Source organism: Vicia villosa, linkage group LG4, assembly GCF_029867415.1.
Source record: "Vicia villosa cultivar HV-30 ecotype Madison, WI linkage group LG4, Vvil1.0, whole genome shotgun sequence".
Taxonomy (NCBI): domain Eukaryota; kingdom Viridiplantae; phylum Streptophyta; class Magnoliopsida; order Fabales; family Fabaceae; genus Vicia; species Vicia villosa.
Window position 1 is genome coordinate 134,874,489 of NC_081183.1, and position 23,190 is coordinate 134,897,678.

At 28.9% G+C, this 23,190-nt stretch overlaps 2 protein-coding genes and 1 long non-coding RNA gene across 5 annotated transcripts; 2 read left to right on the top strand and 1 right to left on the bottom strand.

Annotated features, from left to right (window-relative positions):
* The first annotated feature begins 12,069 nt into the window (after positions 1 to 12,069).
* Positions 12,070 to 15,230, top strand: LOC131595266 (uncharacterized). The gene is made up of 4 exons (XM_058867573.1): positions 12,070 to 12,438; positions 12,802 to 12,945; positions 13,020 to 13,225; positions 14,811 to 15,230. Exons 1-4 carry the CDS (start codon positions 12,197 to 12,199, stop codon positions 14,969 to 14,971), a joined length of 753 nt encoding a protein of 250 aa, XP_058723556.1. The 5' UTR covers positions 12,070 to 12,196; the 3' UTR covers positions 14,972 to 15,230.
* A 203-nt stretch (positions 15,231 to 15,433) lies between these two features.
* LOC131595264 (transcription termination factor MTERF5, chloroplastic) lies at positions 15,434 to 18,026 on the bottom strand. The gene is made up of 4 exons (XM_058867572.1): positions 17,721 to 18,026; positions 17,345 to 17,394; positions 17,023 to 17,229; positions 15,434 to 16,931 (listed from the first exon to the last, which is right to left on the bottom strand). The coding sequence occupies exons 1-4, from the start codon at positions 17,855 to 17,857 to the stop codon at positions 15,811 to 15,813; spliced, it is 1,515 nt and encodes a 504-aa protein (XP_058723555.1). The 5' UTR covers positions 17,858 to 18,026; the 3' UTR covers positions 15,434 to 15,810.
* A 905-nt stretch (positions 18,027 to 18,931) lies between these two features.
* On the top strand, positions 18,932 to 21,646 carry LOC131599724 (uncharacterized). Of its 3 annotated transcripts, none has more exons than XR_009282893.1 (5): positions 18,932 to 19,970; positions 20,104 to 20,229; positions 20,383 to 20,934; positions 21,026 to 21,379; positions 21,477 to 21,646. It is a non-coding gene; the product is annotated as an uncharacterized LOC131599724 (long non-coding RNA). The 3 variants fall into 3 exon arrangements; XR_009282894.1 differs by lacking the exon at positions 21,477 to 21,646 and having other exon boundaries at positions 18,932 to 19,453; positions 19,910 to 19,970; positions 21,026 to 21,401; XR_009282892.1 differs by lacking the exon at positions 21,477 to 21,646 and having other exon boundaries at positions 21,026 to 21,401.
* Positions 21,647 to 23,190: the final 1,544 nt, after the last annotated feature.

Here is a 23,190-nt window from a genome sequence, read left to right on the forward strand (position 1 = left end):
ATTTTGTTGATGCTATATGATTTGGTGATACTTGTATTTGTTACGTGATTTATATGTGTGCTTTATGATGGAAGTTATGCATGAATTACTGTGATGATTGAGGTGTGAGTATATGATGTATTTGATGTTTTTATTTATAATTTATAATTGTTGCAAATCAATTATTTCTTATATCTTTAATAATTGATTACGATTACTCACCCCTTCTGTTTGAATATTGCTTCTACATGGGCAACGTGCAAATACTCAATAGTAGCTTTCGTTGAAGTAAATGGAAGCTAGTTGTGAAGACATTCCCTTTGATTATCGTTTTATTTAGTGGTTTTTGCTATGATCATGTAACATCAGGTTGGGGTTGACGTTTGTCTTGCCCAACTATGACATTGTTTATTTTTTTGAGACAATTTGTTGAACTACATTTATTTTGTTTCGAGTTATATATTTTTGGACTCAAAGTGAGTTTTATTTTATAATAAAGATCAAGTGATGATGATTCCAAAGCGAAGTTTTTAAATAAAGGTTGATGCCGTATAAACATTTATGAATATGTATGTTTGAAAGATTGAGTGTTACTTTTGTGTAACCCGTGTTATGGAGTAGGATATTTATGTTGTAATTATGAAGTGTGACACCTTTGTGTGGCTTGTTTTAATTAATTTACCCGTAAATTATACGTGGGATTTAAAAGGGTATTACAAGCAACATATCTTGAGCAGGATTAAATTTTATTTTTCAAAAAATCAAACGAGTTGAGAATTTAGGTTTTTATAACTCAAAGTGTGATTTTACACTTAGAAAAACATATGGTCTTCCATGTGCTTATCTAAATGAGTGTATGAAAGAGTGTGAATTGATCTAACAAGATATAGTTTCTCGTAAACATTTTTTCCATTGAGCACTACCCCACCTCAAAATCCAAATAATCATATTACGTGTATTAAATGACTTTCAAAAATACGACACTTTGTTTAAGTTTATTTGAAACCGGGATGCCCTATACCACTGACATCACCAGAGTGGATAGTTCATTCAACAAGAGAAGTTGAAACTTGGCCGATATTTTTTTGGATATGATGCAAGAATTCACCAAGTTGAGCAAGATTGAAAGAGAAACAAATAAACAAAAGTCAAAGTCGCAGCCACCCATACATATAGATTTCAATGGTGAAACATATTTCGATTCATTTTAGTTTTTATTCAACAATATGTTTATGTGGCTAGACATATGTTGTATGTAATCTTATCTTAATATTAATGACGTCTAATATGTATATTTTTAAGATTTTAATATATGATTAGACATATTTTGTATGTAATCTTGTCTTAATATTAATGACGTATGATTTTGATTACGTGTTGGATGGTTCCGGAAATGCATTTTCGTAAGATCAGGAAAGAGTGCATCCATAAATGCATCTCCAGAATTTCTCCTGGTATAAGATTGAATTTCTAAGTACACGTTGACCTAGAACTTATACAAATATGAGTCTGCCATCTCCTACTTTTTTTACAAAATCACATTACTCCAGAATGAACATAAGTTCACATGTCGTATATGTCTATTTCAACGACACGAAGTCCTCAATTGAATTTAAGTTCACATAGCACACCCCTTTTATAGATTTTAAATTCATACTAAAGAACAGGGTCGGACCTGAGAGTGTGCGAGGAGTGCCACCACAAGGACTTCCAAATTTCAAAGGCCTCAAATTTAGTTTATAGGCTTAGTGTGTGTGTATATATATATATATATATATATATATATATATATATATATATATATATATATATATATATATATATATATATATATATATATATATATATATATATATATATATATATATAAGGCGTATGCCGATTTATGTCACTAGTTCATATATGGCCACACGGTTAAGAATTTGTGCCTATCTTGCCCCCACACGTGTTTTATATTATATAATTTTACATTGTTGATTGTTTATTAATTAAAACAAATTAATATTAAGCTTGTTGAAAGTGTTCAAAGAATAATTGATTTTTATTGAATGATATAAATTTTTTGATAAATCGAGGATAGCAGAAGTAGAAAATGTGAAAAACTAGACTTTAATGAGCCAAATTTCCATAAAATATACTATATCAAATTTTTTTATATATTTAATTTTATTTACAATTTAAATAAAATACGACTTTTTTAAATCTATTGAGTTTTTGTCTATTTGAAGCCTCATTTTAAAATAGACCAGGGTCTACTAGAAAATCTCCTACAATATTCAAACAATCGAAGAATTGTAAAGTTCGAGTATCATTCACCCCTCGATTGACAAGAATAAAAGATTCAGTTCACCAACTTTGAGCTGAAGACGAATGCATATTTAAGGGTTATGTATAATACATTTAATTGTTACAAAACAAAACGTCTGATAGACCTGGATGGGACGATCGTTAGATTGCTCAAAGATACTATGAAGATGTTGAAATATAATGTTCGATTTAGGCTAACGATTGTCTATGTAATGTTTCATTTTTTATGTTATCAATGTTAATTTATCTTTGTTTTTGTATTTGTTTCATTTTTGCATTTCTTTCTAGTTTAGTAGGTTCCGAAAATGCACTTTCGTAAAATAGACGGAGATGCATTTCCAGATTAAATTCATTCATAGAATTGGGGTGTGGTTCAATAATAATAATTAAAATGTATGTGATTGAGGTGCGTCCGAAAATGTATTTCTGAATTCTTTAAAGATGATAGCGCACTGTTAGTGTAAAGTAATTTTACACTATCATCCAATAAAATTATAACATTTAGCCATGTCATAGTAGTATTTAACAATGTAAAAATACTTTACAACTATTTGTTAGGGGTGTTCGTGGTTCAGTTTGGATAGGTTTTAAAGTAAAAACTCATATGATCCAAAGATAAATTTACTTGCGGTTTAGTTTAGTTTGGTTTTGGATGATGTTTTACAAAAAGATCTGATCCGATCCAATTTAATGCGGTTTAATTTGGATCGATTTTTGGATACCCAATTTCAAATTATATTTTTATTAATATTATAAAAATACTAATAAATCATACATTTGATATAACATATAATATATAGTATTTAAAAGTTAATATTACAAAATGAGAGTGATGATTATAGTTGTAATAATAAAAATAAATAGATTAAATCAAGTTAATAAATATTATGAAAGAAATAGTTATCATCTAATAATAAATTCACGCCACATATCATAGTAATAAAAAAAACGTGTGTATAAAAATATATACATGCGATTTGGTTCGGTTTAGATCGATTTTAAAAAATTAATTCAAAATCCAATCAAAACTGAAAGGTTTTTACAAAATGGCATCCAAACACATTCCATAAATTTCTTTTTTGCAGTTTTCGTTTTTTTTAATTGATTTGCGATTTATATTTGAACTAGTTTGAATTTGAACATCCCTATTACTTGTGTGCATACTTTTTTTCTCTTCTTTAAATAGTCTTGATTTTTCACAAAAGTTTAAACAATTATCTCCTTTTCTCCTCATTTCATTTCTTGTTTTTACCTTAATAGATGGGATTTTGTTTTGAGACATTTTGACATAGTAAAACACTGCTCCATTAAGTAAGAATAAGTTGACACATACAAATTTATAGTAAAAGAAATATTTTGTACTCTATTTTCACCATTAAAAATTATGCTACATAGATAAGCTAATAACAAAAATATTTTTTAAGGAACCACCACAACTATTAAAAAACAACAACATATATAAAAAATTAAAACAAATGAGATAAAGGAGACATAATGTTAAAAAAATGCAACTAATTCGTACATAAAAATGTAGTACTTCACATTAGGCAAATCTATCATATAAGAAAAGTCTACCATTTGCTCATCTCTAAGCTATGCCACATCAGCATCTCTTCCCACAATAATCCACATCATTTCTTCCACAATAATCCACATCATTTCTTCCAATTTTTGCCTTTTGATCATTTCTTCCTTGATCATTGATCTTCTCTGCATTCAACTTCTCAACCTCTCATGATCTAGCAGTTACACATTCTTTACTCTCTCTGCCTATCCACGTTCCAAACCGCTTCCACCCAAATCATTGTGATTTATTGTTTCCCTTTTCCACTTCCAATCTTCCCTATATTTATGCAATTGAAGTAATAGTTTCAGAATCGTTTCAAAAGGAGAATCTGCGATATAAAAAAGGAGAAACAGGGTACCAACCAAAATATCTGATACGACGACGAATTTGGGGTTTCCGACGTTACAGCGGATCTGACGTTTTCATCGGTTTTACAGAGGGGTGCGATTTTCCGGTGGTAGATCAATTATGCTGCGTTTTCGGTGGCGAGTTTGGTGGTCTCGGGTTCGATATGGTTGATGTGTGACTTTTTCAATTTTCTGCAAACCTCATTACGATTCTTTATGCAATTTCGATGTTTTTCAATTTGTTGCAAGGATGGTATGACAATTCAATCTCTTCGTTTGTTTTTTTATTTCGATTTTTCTTAGCTTTTCTTTTGTAATTTGTCAACTTTTTTTATTTCAAATGGAAGATATGGAAGCATCAACTGCATTTCGATTTTTCTTAGCTTTTCTTTTGTAATTTGTCAACTTTTTTTATTTCAAATGGAAGATATGGAAGCATCAACTGCAGAAAAAGTGTGCTGTTGAAATTTTATTTCATCCTGTATAAGACAAGTTGTTGTGGAGCGGGCACTGCTGTTGATACAGAGGCATTAACAGGTATCGTTAATAATGCTTACATTTCATGTTGCCCATTTTTTTTACACTGCTGCTAATAGTTTTAAGATAGTTTCTTAATCCATCCCCTTCTACTCCATATTGTAAATCTTGATCCTTTTGTTACGATTATGGTGTACTGATTGAATAAATTTTGTTGAGCTATATATAGGATGACATAGAAAAGTTGGTATCCAAACTGGAAGATGAAGTTCAGGCTCTCGACGAAGGGACTGTGTTCTTACCGAATTGGGTATATATGTTTTTCTTCTGTTATTCGTATTTATTTCGTTTTACTTAATCGAGTAACCATTTTTATTAACAGGTGCAATGTTTTATATTAAGAGTCATTTTTATGTTTTGAGATGTTAGGTTGTTTAGTTTATGTTTGACGCAGTTTTATCGGCTAGCGACTTCAATGTAGTGGAATTTTAACAGACTGCTATTGTTTCGTGATATATGATTTGGTACAATCTGTTGTTGCAACTATAGAAGTGTTATAGCACTTTGGCTATTATTGTGTATGTATATTGGCCTCACTGTTATTTGGGTAGCATTGAACACAATGAAACACGGGAGAATTCTGATCCACAATGAAACACCTGCCATTGAAATGTCATTTAGATTTAGTTACATACCAAAAGAGTAATTATAATAACATTTTATCACATGTGAAATGATTAATAATTGTGCTTTATTTTAATTCTTTAAACCACTCCTTTATACATGGAATGTCTTTGTTCTAATTATTGTTCCTATTTTTCTTTTCCAGGATAACAAGACATTCAAAACTTCATCTACAAACATTCACACAGATGTTGATTTTAAGTTACAAATATAGAAATTGTTACCAGGATTAATAAACAATCATTATAAATTTATTTTTAGTTTCTATTTATCCTTTGATGACCCAATTTTGATCTAAATTGATTATTATATATATTGAGATTTCACTATAAATAGGATTGAATGTATATTTATGATAAAAGTAGGTGATATAAATAATGAAAATAAATAGTATTGAATGTATATTTATGACATTTACATGAATATATTATACAAATATAACATTTTATGTCTTATAATAAAAATTATAAGTATATATAATGAAATGCTATTTCGGAGAAATCTATATATGAAATATTTTAAATTTGAATGATTTTATATATTAGAAATCTTGGATAAATAACTATTCTTGATAGTTAGCATAACTATTTTTAGTTTATTGTTATTTTATTTGTGATTTGTGATATGAATAGAAACAAATACGTAACAAAAAATTATTAATTAAATATAAATTTTTAAAATTTATATAAATATTTAATGAGCTATAATAAATCATGATTATATTTTAATGTCAATTACATTTTATTTGTAATATGAATAGAAATAAATATACATAACTAATAAAGATTAATTTTATAAATTATTTTATTATTTAAATATTACTTGACTACTAATGATATGAATTCTCTAAATATATTGGTGATAAATTTAAATAAATCCACGTTATAATTTATGGACTTTATTTTAGCACATATTATTTTATTTTATTTTAACTTGAAACATAATTATCTAACTTTTCTAAATATATTTAGAGTTGAGTATGCTGGCTAATCTGCGCGCTTTGTTTAATTGTTACGCATAAATCCGCAAATTAAACAGGTTTAGTGCCTCTTTATCCACAACTATTAACAAAACTCTTTATCCGCAACTATTAACAAATTGTGAGTAGTATTTAAAAAAAGAGGAGAAAATTGGATAAAACATTACACAAAATATTTATTCAACTTCTCTAACTATAATGGATTAATTACAATACAATAAAAACTAATTATAATAATTATATTTAATATTAGAAATTATTTTATTATTTTAATTTAACTTGAATAATAATTATTTAACTTCTCTAATTATAATTAGAGCTGAGTATTATGGATGAAAATATTTTACTGATACTCTGAAAAAACAAAAACAGAAAAATATTCATGTCATTAGTTGAATCAATTACTTCAACAATATATCCTTTTAATTGATTGAAAATATATCCTTCAACAATATAAAAAGTTACAGTATTAATATAATGAAAAGTAATATCCCTTTAATGTCTCTATTTGAGATTAGTTTGAAGAGTTTAGATTTTAAATAAAAAAAAGTTATTAGTTTTATTGTAAAATTAGTTTTTATTTATAAAATTAGTATAAATTAGTATAATATTTTATATAAGTGTATTAAAAAAATTACTAATTTTTTTATATCAATGTCTTTTCAAAACATTATATATTAGTAGTAATTAAAACAATGATTGCCAAAAATATACTACCATTAATTGCAATTATATATTTATATTTGATTAGTTATTTCTTTTATATTTGTATCTAATTTTTTTCTTCATAATTCTTATTGCATTAATATTGTATGATTTTTTTTATTAATCATACCATTTATTTCTAATTTTTACTCTTATATAGACATAGAAGATTTTATGTACTTTATCTTTTAGCGATATGAAATGTATGGGCAAAGAAGACGTAAACCTTATGTGCCAAAGAAAACTTAAAATAAATTGGTTCATATATTTTTTATCAACCAATTAAAAATAACACTATATTATAATAATAAATATTAATAATGTGATAAAAAGATAAAAATATCGAAGATACATAATTTTCTTCTATTAATTTTCTATTTTAATCGTTAAATTTAATTAATTGTAATTAATGTACTACATGTTATAACTCACGTTTGTTCACATAATTGATGATTTTAAATTATTTCCTATAAAGTTAGAAAATATTTTCTCTTTTATTTCTTTTTAAAAGCAACACCTTAAAACAAATATTATGAAAATATTAATAGGCCTTAAATCATTCCAAATATATGTATATATTGTGTTTGTATATTACATAATATGATGATTGAAAATTACTAGATCATTGGCCCATGCGATACACTGGTATTTCAAATCGAATTTTATAATATTAATATTTATTTTATAATTATAATATATTAAATTATTTTATTAATGTTACATATAACAATTATATTATCATATTAATATATTTTCTACTAATATTATTCTGTTATATATAACTTTATATTTTATTTATCATAAAAATTAAAATATTCATAATTTTATTAATATAATACCACGAAATTTTATTAATATTAAAATTAGTCTTATACTGTCATATATTGTAGAATTAGCATAATTTTATTCATAATAATATTAATATAATAACATGTGCGATTGAGAGAAGTAAAATAATATGAAAATATTTTAAAAAAAAACTTAATAATACAAAGAAATTCAAAAGTCAATATAATAACACATGATTTTATTTGTACATGATTAAATTATTGACATTTATGTTTTTAATTTTTCGTTGTGAGTTTAATTTCAACTTAAAACAATAAGTAATAATTATTGATACTTAATAATTATGTCCTTTGATTATTTCTTATTTAAGATGATTAAATGTATGATTTTAATACTTAAATGTATGAATTTAATACTTATTATGTGAAGGGGATTTAACTTTTCATTCTTCGTAACCAGTACTATTTTGTATAAATATTTTGTCATTAAGGATACGAATAAATTATATATTATTTGGTTTTAATTGCACTACCTTTCAAATTTCTCAATGATTATTTGACTTTAAGTGATAAATCTTTCTAATTCTATATTGTAATATTTATGGTTTCCATTTAAGATACAATCTTTTTTTAAGAATAATAATACATGGAATTAATTTTTATTTTTCACAATTATCAATTTTCAATGCCTATTCTCAATACTTATTTTAAAAATAAATAACGTTACAGATTACTTATAAATGATGTCAACATACGGGAAAATATATATCATTATTTCAAATATTTGTATAAACGATATTATTTTTGTCTCTTATTTTTGTTCTCCAATATCTCTTATTTTACTTTTAAGACTATTAAAATGAGCCAAATATTAGAAACGAGTCAAATTTTTATATTTGAAGTTTTAAAATAAATTTTAAAAATTAGTGTTACTTTACAATTTTGTTAACAAATAATCATCTTTATGTTAGTTTCTACATATATTCAGGTAGATTAAATAATCTAATTTGTTTTCTTTTTTCTACTTTTTACTTTTAAATGAAAGTTAATTTTACTTTAAAATAGTCTTTAATTTTTTTATTTAATAATATTTACATTATATTTAAATCTCAACCATCCATTATCACCACAACCCCATGATCCCTATTAAAAAAGAAGTTAAATTTAAAATTAATTTAAAATTTCCCACTAAAATAGTGACACATATTCATTCTTGCATTTCTTCTTCAAATTCTTTCGTACTAAATAGCATTACTCTTAATCAATTTGTGATTCAATTAATTAAATTTGATTATTTAAAGATAGTTGGGTTAAATATGTTTTTAGTCCCTATAAAATTACCCAAAATGGTTTTTAGTCCCTATAAAAAAAATAGTGACTTTTAGTCCCTATAAAGTTACTTTTGCACTCAGTTTTAGTCCTTGTAGAGGGACTAAAAGTGAGTGCAAAAGTAATTTTATAGGGACTAAAAGTCAATATATTTTTTTTAGGGACTAAAAGCCAAAATTGAGATATTTATAGGGACCAAAAACATATTTAACCCAAGATAGTTTAACTCAATTTTATAAATTTGATTATTTAAAAATAGTTTAACTCAATTTTACAATTTAATTTAAATATTTAAATTATGGAACAGTCCTAATCATTGATTTGGTAAAAAAGAAAAAAATTATAATAAAACGAAAAATATTACTATATATAAAACCGTATAAACCTACAATTTTAAATATTAAAAAGGTGTTACAATAATATTTTTAATATTATAAATATGCCTATAAACCCATATTTAACTTGATGTTTTTGTCCTAATGTCTAACTTGATTTTTCATTTTTCATGACATGAAGGTAGCATATTTGATCTTAGACCTCAACATAGGTTAGACCAATGATGAAACATAACATCAAACATGATTTAGTATTATCAATTGAATGACATTTTCATAAGAATGACATATATTTATACCAATACAAACGGGTACTTATATGATACATGTATATGGTACTGATATTAACACATTTAATTAAATATTGAATAATAACAAGAATTAGTTTACTATTGATTTAAATATTTTTATAGATAATTCCAAACAAAATTATTTATATATAGGAATAATTATACGATCGATTTAAATATTTTTATATATGGAAAAATATTGAATATTAACGGGAATATTAAATTATTGATCAAAATATTGAATATTAACGGGAACATGAAGTTACTAATCAAAATATTGAGTAATAACGGAAACATGAATTTACTAATAACGGGAACATGAAATTATTGATAAAAATATTGAATATTAACAGGAACATGAAGTTACTGATCAAAATATTAATATTAGCGGCAACATGAAGTTACTAATCAAAATATTGAATATAAAGGAACATGAAGTTACTAATAAAAATATTGAATATTAACGGGAATATTAAATTAGTGATCAAAATATTGAATATTAACGGGAAGTATATCAGTATTATACATCTTTGGTGATTATGAAAAGTGTCTAATTAAATTATTTTCAATTAATTATTCATTTGTATGGTTAAAGTATTTTCAACTATTATTTTTTTAAATGATTTAGTTACTAATTTAAATTAATATAGAATATGAATAAATGATTTAATATTAATAATTTTATAACTTTACCCATTTTAACCAAAATTTAGTCTTTTATTAATACCTTTTATTATCCTCAATCCAAATGCGCAAAAACGACGGGTACTCGTACGAACGCACATGAATCAAAGTGACGGCTGCCATTCAATTGTACTGGTGGATTGCATGAATTTAAATATCTATAAGATATGGGAACAAGCTCAAACGTTGGTGCCTACACGCATATGGGCTTCAGTACGTGAATTTTTTAAACTGCGGATATGGGAACTGGCTAGCATCTATCATTTGTTATTCCGTTATCTTTCTTTTGTTAAAAAAATAAATTAAACGAATTAAAATATCTATAGGATACGGGAACAAGCTCAAACGTTGGTGCCTACGCGAATATGGGGTTCAGTACGTGAATTTTTTAAACTGCGGATATGGGAACGGGTCCCTACTAGCATCTATCATTTGTTATGCCATTATCTTTCTTTTGTTAAAAAATAAATTAAACGAATTTAAATATCTATAGGATACGGGAACAAGCTCAAATGTTGGTGCCTACACGAATATGGGTTTAATTACGTGAATTTTTTAAACTGCGGATATGGGAACAGGTCCCTACTAGCATCTATCATTTGTTATGTCATTATCTTTCTTTTGTTAAAATAATAAATTAAACGAATTTAAATATCTATAGGATACGGGAACAACCTAAAACGTTGGTGCCTACGTGAATATGGGCTTCAGTATGTGAATTATTTAAACTGCAAATATGGGAACGGGTCCCTACTAGCATCTATCATTTGTTATGCTATTATCTTTCTTTTGTTAAAAAAATAAATTAAATATATGTACTTTGAAATATTTATATAATATAAATTGTCCTAAAATATATTAATTATAGTTTAATTATTAATGACTTTTTTTTTCAATATTCAATTTGTTTAATATTAGTAATTTCATAATTTTATCCATTTTAACCACAATTTAGTTGTTTACGAATACCTTTTATTATCCTCAATCCAAATGCACCTTTGACTTGGTTGTTATAGTAGCTATATTTTTTAATCCATAGGAAACGGGATCAGGCTCAATAGCTATATTTTTTAATTCATAGGAGACGGGATCAGACTCAAACGTTGATGCCCACACAGATATGGGCTTCATTACGTGAATTTTTTAAACTGCATATATGAGAACGGGTAGTATAGTACCCTATCCATACCCTACTAATTTGTAAGTTTTTCAATTTTAACTAAAATATAATATTTTACTAATACCTTTTATTTGACTCAATCCAAATACGCGAAAACGGCGGGTACGCGTGCGATGCTGTAAAATATTATTAAATTGACTTATCAAATTAGGCCCAACATATTCTTACAAACATTTAGGCCCAACACTTTAAAAATAACTTCTGTTCTCCACACACCATTTTTCTTTATGATAACCTCTAATCTAATTTATAATTTTTTCCTAACATTTCTGATTTTTCTATACCCAAATGCGCAAAAACGACGGGTACCCGTGCGAACGCACGGGTAAGACACTAGTTAATATCGAAAACTACTGCAAAGAAAATAAAACTCAATTTGTGTTACTTAGATATCCAAAGTTTGTTTATTATAATTTTTTTATGCCAAATAATTACTTTTTAAAATTGCACAGAAAAAAGTTTTGAAGGTTCACGTAGGTAGAAGAACACACAAAATCCCTAATTCAGAATTGAATTTTGCGAACAACATCAAATCTCAGAAGAAAATGGGAGATTATCACTTCATATACAAGGATCTAGATGGAGCTTCCACTCAATGGGACGATATTCAAGCCAAACTCGGCAATCTTCCTCCAAAGCCACCCGCTTTTAAACCCCCACCTTTCACCCCTGCTTCTGATCCCGATTCCATTCCCAAAGATAAATCATGGATCGATTCCAAAACCCACGATGAACTTGAAGACCTTGAAGATGATTTCGATGATGATCGGTTCCTCGAAGAGTATAGGTACCGAGCATTTTCGATTGTTTTTCTTAAAAAAATTGATTTTGGGGTTTCCAAATTCCCAATTTTTTTTATCTGGGTCGTTGTTGTTTTTCCCTGATGTGATGAAAAATTGATTAAAGTTCGATTTTTTGGGTCAATTTCATTGTTTCATGAATTTGAAAGCTTCAAACTTTTGAGTTTTTTCTGTTTTGGATCATTTTTGTTTGCCTTGGAGATGATAGAGAATGAATAAATGTGAAGATGGATTTAAGGAAATAAGTTTTAGGAGCTTAATTATCTTGTTATTCTGTTGAATATAAGTTTTTTATGCCGTTGTTTTTTCAGTTTTCATGTGTTTTAATTTGGGTAGTTTTGATGTGATAGGAAGAAGAGGTTAGCTGAGATACAAGAGGCGGCTAAAGTTTTGAGGTTTGGGTCAGTGACTCCGATATCAGGATCTGATTTCGTTCGGGAGGTTTCGCAAGCTCCGTCTGATGTTTGGGTGGTTGTCATTCTTTACAAAGACGGGTATATATGGTTTAGCAGTGATTGGTTATACTTTTAATGTTATGTTTCTTGTGCTGAAGTGTGATGTTCGACAGGATTGCCGAATGTGGGGTGTTGATGCAATGTATTGAAGAATTGGCTACAATGTATCCTGCAACAAAATTTGTGAAGATAATATCCACTGATTGCATTCCCAACTACCCAGATTGTAATCTTCCCACTTTGTTGGTATACAACAGCGGAGCTGTTAAAGGAAATTATGTTGGTATGAGTAGGTTTGGGCGAAGATGCACTCCTGAAGGTATTTATTTCTCTTAGGATGCTTGCGAGTTTCACTTTTCATGTTTTCTTTCTTTGATAGTTTCCAGTTGTTAATGTTATTTCAAGTATAAAAGGTTTGGGAACAGATTCTCTTACTTTAAGCCGCAAAAATTAGTCTAACTTGCAACTATTACTGACCATTAGATCAATCACATGCTTTAAATAGTGTCACGTGTCCTTAAAATAAATTGAAAACTGAACAAAAAAACACGACACGCATAACACCGTCTTCTCCATTTGCCACACTGCAACTTTCCCGCTGCACAAAATCACTGTAATCAACTACGACCACAACATCCATGCCACTGCGACCTCCCGGATACAATTCAAAGACAGTTGTATGCCCAAAAGGGCAGTCAGTTTCTTAATACTACATTTTTTATTGTCCTGCAAGAAATTACAATCACCAAGAGCAGAAAGTCCGCCTTCAGTTTGGTAAATGTTAAGAGTTCTTCAAAATCCGCTTGTAAAATCAGATTAACATGGTAGAGAAAAAAAGGAAAATCTGTATTTACTCGTAGGTATCTATTCCGGGAGTGCTCTGAATTATTCTGCTGTATTTTACAATATTTTGCACTGTTTAAGTTCTAGTCCATTGATTTGCAATTTTCTGGACTAACAATTCTAAAATTGATTAAAATTGAGTTTTAAAACCATAGTTTCCAACTTCCACATGAAGAAATATGTGCTGTTTGCAATGGCTTGCATTACATGTGGTTTGAGCATATGCTGCTATTCTCCTGAACATATAGACTTATCATTGTTAGTAATATACTAAAAAAACATGATAAGGTATATATGGTCAATCCATAATGATAGGGAACTAGCTATTCAAAATTAAGATTAAACACATAAACTCTTCTACATGTTCTACTTTGTATATGTGGTGTTTCATGCATGTGCCAGTCAGACTGTCATACAAATTTATTTTGCAATGAATGATTACTTTCTTTCAAATTAACCTTGATGCTTTGGAGGGAGAGACCAAGTCTCTCGAATTTCTTGGATAGGAATTGCTTTATATTCATTCTATCAGTCTCTCTAAATTTTCTGCGATTTACTAGTTTGTTAATTCTGTATTAATGATATAAACGGTTGTTTTAGACAAATTCTGCAGAGGATTGTTCTTTCGTTTTTGTTTTCTTTAATTTAATTCACTCACTATTAGTACCAGTTTCTATCATTTTGTTTAGAGTTGCCGGTACTACGTGACTTATATCTCTTTCTCTTATTATTCTATACAAAATTATTTTTCAAAAAATGTCAAATATTTTCCTATATTTTATTAAAAATTCATTTTCGGAAGCCTTCCTCTCCTTCAAACCCCCAAACATAGCCTAAAAGTTAAGACAGCTACAACTAATAAGTTGATTGATCATAAATGAGAGCACAATGATATTATAGTTCTAACTAACACATTATTTTGCATTTGAGATTAATTTAAGCAACATTTTCTTAAGGTGTTTCCATTTTACTTCTCTTCCAAATCTGGTTCCTTTATTTAATGAATGACTCTGCCTATATAACATGTCACGTTAACTTCTTTGCTTATTTTGTTACATCAGGTGTTGCATTGGTCCTGTGCCAATCAGATCCTGTACTTAATGATGGCCAGAGCAGAGATGAGGAATCAAGACAAGCCGTCATCGATGGAGTTCGCAAGAGGTTTATAGAGAAAGTCGTCGCTGATCACGAAGAGAAGGATTATGATTCATCAAGTGATTAGCATTTTTTGCTTGTATTTGTTGTTTTTCTCTCTCATTCTCTTGGACACATGCTTCTCTTTAAGAAGCTATGGTTCGATGAAGTTGAAACTATACATTTGTGAAGTTTTCTTCCTTCCACAACTTTGCTCCCCCTAAGAATCTTGTGTAGTGGGATAAAGTTTATTGTAGTATTTGTTGTAGGCACTGCTAACATAAAATGTAGTTTGGAGTGTGATTTATTTCTTATTTGCTAGTCCAGATTAAGTATTCTTCAATCTAGTATTTTCTTATAAAATTCAACATAATTCAGCAAGACATAGCAACTGCATAAAATTTCTATATCAAAAAACGGCTTTGCACAACCAAAATTCAAATTGGGATTATGATTTCATAATCTTTGGACTAAGATATTTGATTCTTATCTTTTATAGCTAAAAGGGACTATTTCATTTTATAAGCAATAAGACAAGCAATATCATCTGTTTCTTGCAAACACAACTAATGCATTTTGAAGACTCTAATGACCTTTTTTACAAAGTACACAAGAAATACTCTAATTACTATATAACTCAACACAATCACATATACCATAACAACTTGTAAGTAGAGCTGACTAGTGTTATTCGTGCCGAAACCCTGCAAAACATAATTGATTGCAGGTGCTAGCATGTTCCGAAGTTGTAATTTGTAATGGCATGTTCCAGTTGTAACTACAACTTTTCGCTTCATATATGAATTAAAAGTTGTAATTTGTAATGTCGTTGATCCATAAAACAAAGCAGTCATGACAATCTTCTGACCTGAAACATCGCCTGAAAGTCTCAATTATAGTTATCTGATTGAACAACCTTCATTTTCTTCATTTTACAGTCTCTTCATTTTTTTCATTTTGCAGTTTCTTCATTTTCTTTTTAATAACCTCTTCAAACTTACTGCTTGATAGTGAAAGAACCTGATTCAGCAATAATTTCACCCCATAACTTTTCAGGAGTGCATATCTCGCATATCTCGGTTTAATCCTTTTTTCTAAACTGTATCCAAAAAAGTGAGGGAATTTAACCAGCTCAGATTTAGGGTAATCCATAGTCAAAAAGAAATCCCATTTTGGCATCAAATTACCGGTCAAGCTGAAAGTGTACAATGCTCCATATCTCGAAATCATAGTCCCAATTTCTTCCAAAGAGTATCCCCTCTCCAAGAAAAATTCGGTTACGGGCTTTATATTAGCCTCAATACTAAGACCAAAATTTTGTGGACACTTGAATAGAAGAAGGCCAACATCAACCCCCAAGGAATGAAAGTATTTTACTTTTGGCCGGAGATTGTCCTCTACACTGTAACTAACAATACTAGGGCAGCGAGTTAAGATCTTACCAATGCTCTCTTCTGAGATGCCTAATTCAAGGAGAAAATCTATACTTTCCTTAATCTTCTGCCTGCTATAAGTTAGCAAGGCCGGGGAGCGGTAGATCACCTTCGCCCATTCCTTCTTGTCAACACCCAAAGTTTCGAAGAATTTCATTGTCGGCTTAAGATTTTCAGATAGACTGATTCCACATAACTGAGGCCTTTTCATGAGGATAATAAGAATTTTTTCTTGTGGCACTCCCAGTTCAAGAAAAAACTCGACCACCGGCTTAATTTTACCATCCAAGCTATAGTTTGCGAAAGCTGGGAACTTCCGTATAATAGTCCTAATCTGGTCAATTTCCATTCCGAGTTGCATGAGATAAACAACATGAGGACGAAGATTTCCCGTAGCAGGGTCTAGCCCACTCACTTGAGACACGACTTTAAGTTTCTTGGACTCTACCGCCAGACTAGGATTAGGAAGGGGAGTCGGTACGGCTGATTTAACCTTAACTGGTGGGTTTGGATAGCTTTCCACTATATCCACTAGCATATGTCCGTGCTCTTCGAAAAGCGTTTCAAGATAAGAGATAAGTACATCCCTGATTTCAAGAGTTGTAAGTTCTCTCCCTGATTAATATGTCACAGAGACCGTGATTAGCATAATCCAATGTAAAAGAAAAGTTACGAAAGATAAGTGATTAATTTGTAGCAGACCAACCTGAAAGGTACCAAGTTTTGTGCTTCGAGTGAAGCTTTGAGATAAGGTGATCAATAAAAGGATCTGATCTGTTAATGGTTTTTGTCGCCTTCGCATTGCTCAACCCTTGTTTCTTCAAAAACAAGGTCAATACAGCTTTGGCTTCTTCTTTTTCTGCTACTAATAGGGTTGGAGACAACAATTTTACGTTTAACAACTCGTTTGTTCCTGAGTAAAAAAGTGTCGTGAAAAATCTATGCTCATTAGAAATTTAGAATAGTATATTATCACATAAACCTCATGTAAATTTCAAAATCCACATAAAATAAACAAAATTGCATACCAGATTTTGCCTGACAAAAGAAGACCCTTCCAGAAAAAGAAACTTGAGTCCTGATGCAAAATCAGAAGGATTTAAATTAAATAATTAATCTAACAAATTCTTGTTATAAGGTAAATCACCCAGAGTTTCAATAATAGTGAAACAAAGTTAACAATATCAAAATTAAACATTCATATGATACAACTCTTATTTGGTAGTTGGCAATTAAATCATACCCTTATATCCTATTTTGCAACCACAAATTCAGATAACCTACCAGTTCTGGATATGCATGTGTTGAAGTAATGAACTAGTGAAATAAATTTTGGATACAAATACACTATTGATACATGAAAATGGGAGGAAGAAGTTTGAAAAGGAAAGAAAAAGAATATACCTGGGAGTGGAAGAGAAAAACGATGTGGAATGGAAATGATGGGGTGGTTGAATTGAGGAGAAAGTTTTCATCTTTGAGGGTTTTGAGAATTGCAGTGTTTGAGGAATATTACTGCAAGTAAAAGATACAAGAAACATAGCAACGGGTGGTGCTGGTGAGTTATCCGGTGAGAGGAACGGCGGAGCTTGGCTTTGACGGTGGTTATGACGGTTCCAGTTGCGCACAAGTTTGGCTACTACTGGATTTTCTTGTCTCGACTCTGAACAGTGAACTAGTACTCCTAGCTTCTGTATTTCTTTCAATTAAAATAAATTCATGTATTTTATGGCTAAATTTTTTTGTTAGATAAAAAACGTATTTCTTTTTAAATTTATTTATAATTTTATTTGACGATCCTTAAGAGCATCTCCAATGGTGCAACCCATTTTTGGGTTCTTTATGGGTCCCACTAGCCACATCATCTTAAAATAATTTTTATAATTTTTATTTTAATTGTATAATTCTAAAAAGTTATTATTGGGCCCACAACTTTACCTCATAAACTAATTTGATTGGGTACCACAATTTTTTCATAGTTGCATTGCAATGCAATGGTACTATGATGTGGCATGTCTAGGTGGAGAACTTATTAGAAGGAACTACCATTGGAGATGGTCTAAATAAATGAATTAATTTTTATACATAGATATTTTTTGTTTTCACCCACATCAATTCATTATTCATAGCCATTTATGTTTAATTATGCACAGTATATTCTTAAATAAACTTAATCATAATCATGAAGTACATACTACTTTAGAAAGAAAAGAGTAGTGCCATTTGAATATTTGAATATTTTTACATACTACAGAATGTCAAAATAACATTTCTCTTTTAAAAAACACCATATGAATATGAAAAGATCTCAAAAGAGAGAGAAAGGATCATCTCCATTTTTTCTCTCCATTTTTCCTCTCCATTACTATAGTTTTAGATACATATGTAGTGCATAGAAAATAAATGTACCCATTAAATGTCACGTTATTAATTAATCTATAATATAAGAAAATTAGATGCTCTGGAAAACACTAATTTAACCCTTTGTCTTTGCCCTCCACCTCATCATTTGAGGGGCATTTTTTGTCTAAAATTTACTTTTTGTAACCAATTTGTACTTTTAGTTTGAACTCAATGATAGTTACTTTGATTTGTGTACAAATTACAATCACATTTGGTGTTAGTAGATCAACTGCAACAAAATAGTAACTGAAAAGTACCATTTTCAAATACTTTTTGAGTAAACAGTGCCCTCCTTCCCAAGACCTTACTTTTCAGATGTAGAAAGCCTGTCATTCCAAACACACGCAACCTCTCTTCGCTCTCATTTGAATCCACCCTCTCTTTCACATTCCTCATTCTTCAACTCAACCTTCAGCTTTCTTCTTCTTCCACCGTGTTCTTTGATTCTCAGACGAAAGATTTTTTTAATTCCACTTTTTTATTCATTTCTCTGTTTCTTCACACAGTACATATTTGTGGTTTCATCTCTCTCATTACTTTCTTCATCCCTCCATCTCTACTTCTATGAAGAAACCCTAACCCTTAAAACTTCCACACTCAAACTTTCTTCTTCTAACATCATTTTATCATGCTTATCCTCTTCTCCCTCTTTCATGTAACTGAGCCCAACATTTTCTCTCCCTAATCCACGCTTTTATATATGTACCTTCAACTTTCGGCAACATCAAAAACGGGTTAATTTGTTGTATCAATTTGTTCGATTTTTGGTGTTTACTTATGGTTTACTGGTTTATCATTGATGGCTTTTGTTATGTGTTTTACGTTCTTCTTCGTAATGTTTGTCATCGCTTGTGTTTTGTTTTTTTGATTTAGATCTGACTTGTCGTAAATGAATATTTTAGTTCATGAAATGCCCTTAGGTTCTTCCCCCTTCCTTCATTCCCTCATTCATTTTCCTATATTATTTTTTTTCCAAATTTTCCATTTCTTATTTCTACAGTGACTTTGTGCTATGAGTTTGGAACTTTGATTTCGGAAATTGAAGAGCGTTGCAAAAATTCAATAGAAAAATTTATCTTTTAAATATGATTTGAATTTTGTTGTGCTGTTTTGATTTATGCTAAATGGCTTTAAAAAGCTATTATTTTGACATTTGAGATTATAATTTTTTTTTGCTTCTGTAATTCCAGATTGATGAGAATGTGGCAAGAGAGATTATCAACCATGGGTCTCTTCGGTACCCGAATATATGTATGTAAATCTTTAACGAGGCAAGGACTTTATTTGTTGGTTTATCTATTGGATTGGATCAGTTTGTAATGTGTATATTGTTGATTAAATGTGAGTTGTTAACTGTTAATTCAACGGGGTTATGATTGTTCAGGTGGTTTTGATTCCTACTCATTTAGAAATAGTGATGGAGTATGCAACTAGAGGTGAACTCTTTCAGAGGATATGTAATGCCGAATGGTTTAGCGAAAATGATGTTAATAACTTGACGGTTTTGCAGGTTTTTTTGCTTTATTTCACAGTTTTTGTATCTCAATTGTTTTCTTCACGGATTATTCATGATATATATTTCTTTCAACTGTTGATATTTGGTATCTATTGCTGCTATGGTTGAGATCTGACTTAGTGTGTATTTATGTTTTATCATTTGCAGAGTCTCTAGCAAATTGGTCATAAAGCAAATCGTCTTGGGAGTAAATATGATATTTATTTGTATTCAAGTACTGATATTGGAGTATTGTGCTATGGATTGATTTAAAATGATATGCCATAAGATATGGTTTGGAAGGAATTTTTTAATTAACTTACACCTTTCTTTATCATACTAACTTCTGTATCGCTGTAGAGTTGCGTGATTTGAAAAACCGCTATTGTTCCGCAATACACTATTTAGTATAAAATATTGTCAAAAGCTACTATAGCATTATTGCATTATTTAAGTGTTGATATTGGTGTAGTTTGTGTTTAAACTTGATCTGACAGACATAATTATATGAGAAACCAAATCATAGGTTATGGGTGTGAGCTCTGAAGAAACCAGATCTGAGTTATCTGATGCAGATATGGTAGTATATTTTGATCTTTAGAGATTCCTACCAATGAGTGCAGTGGCATTGCTTCAATAAACTGTCACATTTTACCTTTGCGGTTAAAATCTTCATATTTAACTTCGAATGCAGATTGTTCACTTTCAGACTTGCTTAAGGTGAGAATTGTGACATGCAGTTCATTAAGTTTTTTGTGCCAACTAGATTCAGGACAGTTAATGGTATGAATTTGATAATACAATTTTTTAGGACTTCAATGCAAAGCTTGGTAATAGTTGGCGTGTACATCAGATTTCGTAAATTAGCTGGCGTGTTTCGTGGGGGCTTTGCAGTCCGAACTGGTTGGTGTTTTCAAGAGTGCACCTCAAATGCAATCGAATGGTGGTTGATAATAGTTGCTGCAACTTTGGTTGTTGTTAACAGCTTCAAGAATTCAACTCATTTGTTTGGAGTTATTTATGAACAAATGTTACTTTGGTATGTTATATCCAATGAGTATCAACGTATGGTTCTACATTTTGGTTTTTCGCACAAGGACTGACATCACTCTGCCCGGATTAGTATATGTTCTATTATGTAATCCTTACATCATGGATGTGAAAGGTAATGTTATGAATTTCCCTACACAAATTCTTGACACTTTTAATTATGTGTATATCTATTAATTATGAAACACTAACATTTGATCTCTAAATGACAGGCAATGGACTTTTTCTTTTTGAAAGGGCTAGAAGGAGAAAAGATTTGGACTTTCTCGGTTTAGAAATGAATGAAAAGTCTGTGTTTCTTCATATAGTTTGTTTAACTTTCTAAGCTTTGCTTTCCTGATTTATTTATCTATTCTATTTTTAAGCACTTCATTAAATCAGATTGAATTGTTGTTTAGCTATGGTGGTTCAGCCATGTTTTATTTTTAATACATATTAATATTAGTCGTTTGTTTTAACTTTGTTTGAACTAATTAAACTGGCTTCGATACCTACGCTCACAAAGTATATTGTCATTGATGAATTCTACAAGTTGAAGTCTAATAGGTTCCGTAATTCTAGCCTCCTTCCTCTTATTCATACATTTAACAATAATAAATTTTGATCATATATATAAATTAATTCAATTGTAAAATTGTTTAGAGAAAAAAATTCAATTGGTTTGTTACATTCATCCAAATATTTTTTTTAAATCATATCTAAATAAAAATAATATTTGTATACGGAAAAAAATCTCTAAATATTATTAATACGAAAAATGGTTTTATGATCCAAATATTTTTGATTCAAAAATGATTTCAAGAAAAAAATATATTATTGATTTAAATATTTTTATATACGACAATTTAATGTTGATCCAAATATTTTTGTAAATGATACTTATACAAAAATAATATTTATATACGTGAAAAAAATCTATTATTGATTTATATATTTTTATATATGAAAAATGTTATTTATGATCCAAATATTTTTTATTCAAAAATGGTATACGAGAAAAAAATTTATTATTGATCTAAATATTTTTATATATGAAAATTTACTATTGATCCAAATATTTTTGTAAATAATACCTAAACAAAAATAATATTTGTATACGGGAAAAAAATTATTATTGATCTAAATATTTTTATAAATGAGAAATGGTATTTATGATCAAATATTTTTGATACAAAAATAGTATACGGAAAAAAATCTATTATTAATCTAAATATTTTTATATATGAAAAAATCAATTATTGATCTCTTTTTTTTTTCTTTTTTAACATTTTATTTAAAACAAATATATTATGTAAACAAATGCGCGTAACATACCAGAACCCGTGCGTATGCACGGGTTTGTTACTAGTATTTCTAAAACTTTGATAATGCACAAAATGGAGAAGGGAGAAAATGGAGAAGATCTTGTCTCATACGAGAAAGGCTTAATACCATACTAGTACGGTATTGTTGATCACATCATTGCGTATTTTTACCATTTCTTCATGCAATAAGTTTGTATTTTTTTTTTATATTTGCTTTATAATTTCGACTACCACTAATAACATGAAAAATACTTGCATGAGCACAAACATAACAAGTGGCTTTACAAACAACCAATCACAAATTTTTATTAATTAAAAAACAAAAATATTTTTTTCTCTCTCCTACTTAATCACAACCACCCCATGAATCCAATTAAAAAAGAATTTAAATTTTAAATAAATTTAAAATTTTTTCTTTTCTTATTGGTTGTTTCTAACACTAATGATTTATGTTCGTATCCATGCAAGTTTTTCTCCTAATAACATACATACTTGGTTATTTTTATTACGTGATTATTAATTTTTTTACTGGGATTATTGAATCATTTTGGTACTGCACTTTTGATAATCAACTAAAAAAAGCATTATTTTTCTAGAAATAAGAATGCATAGTTAATGAGTT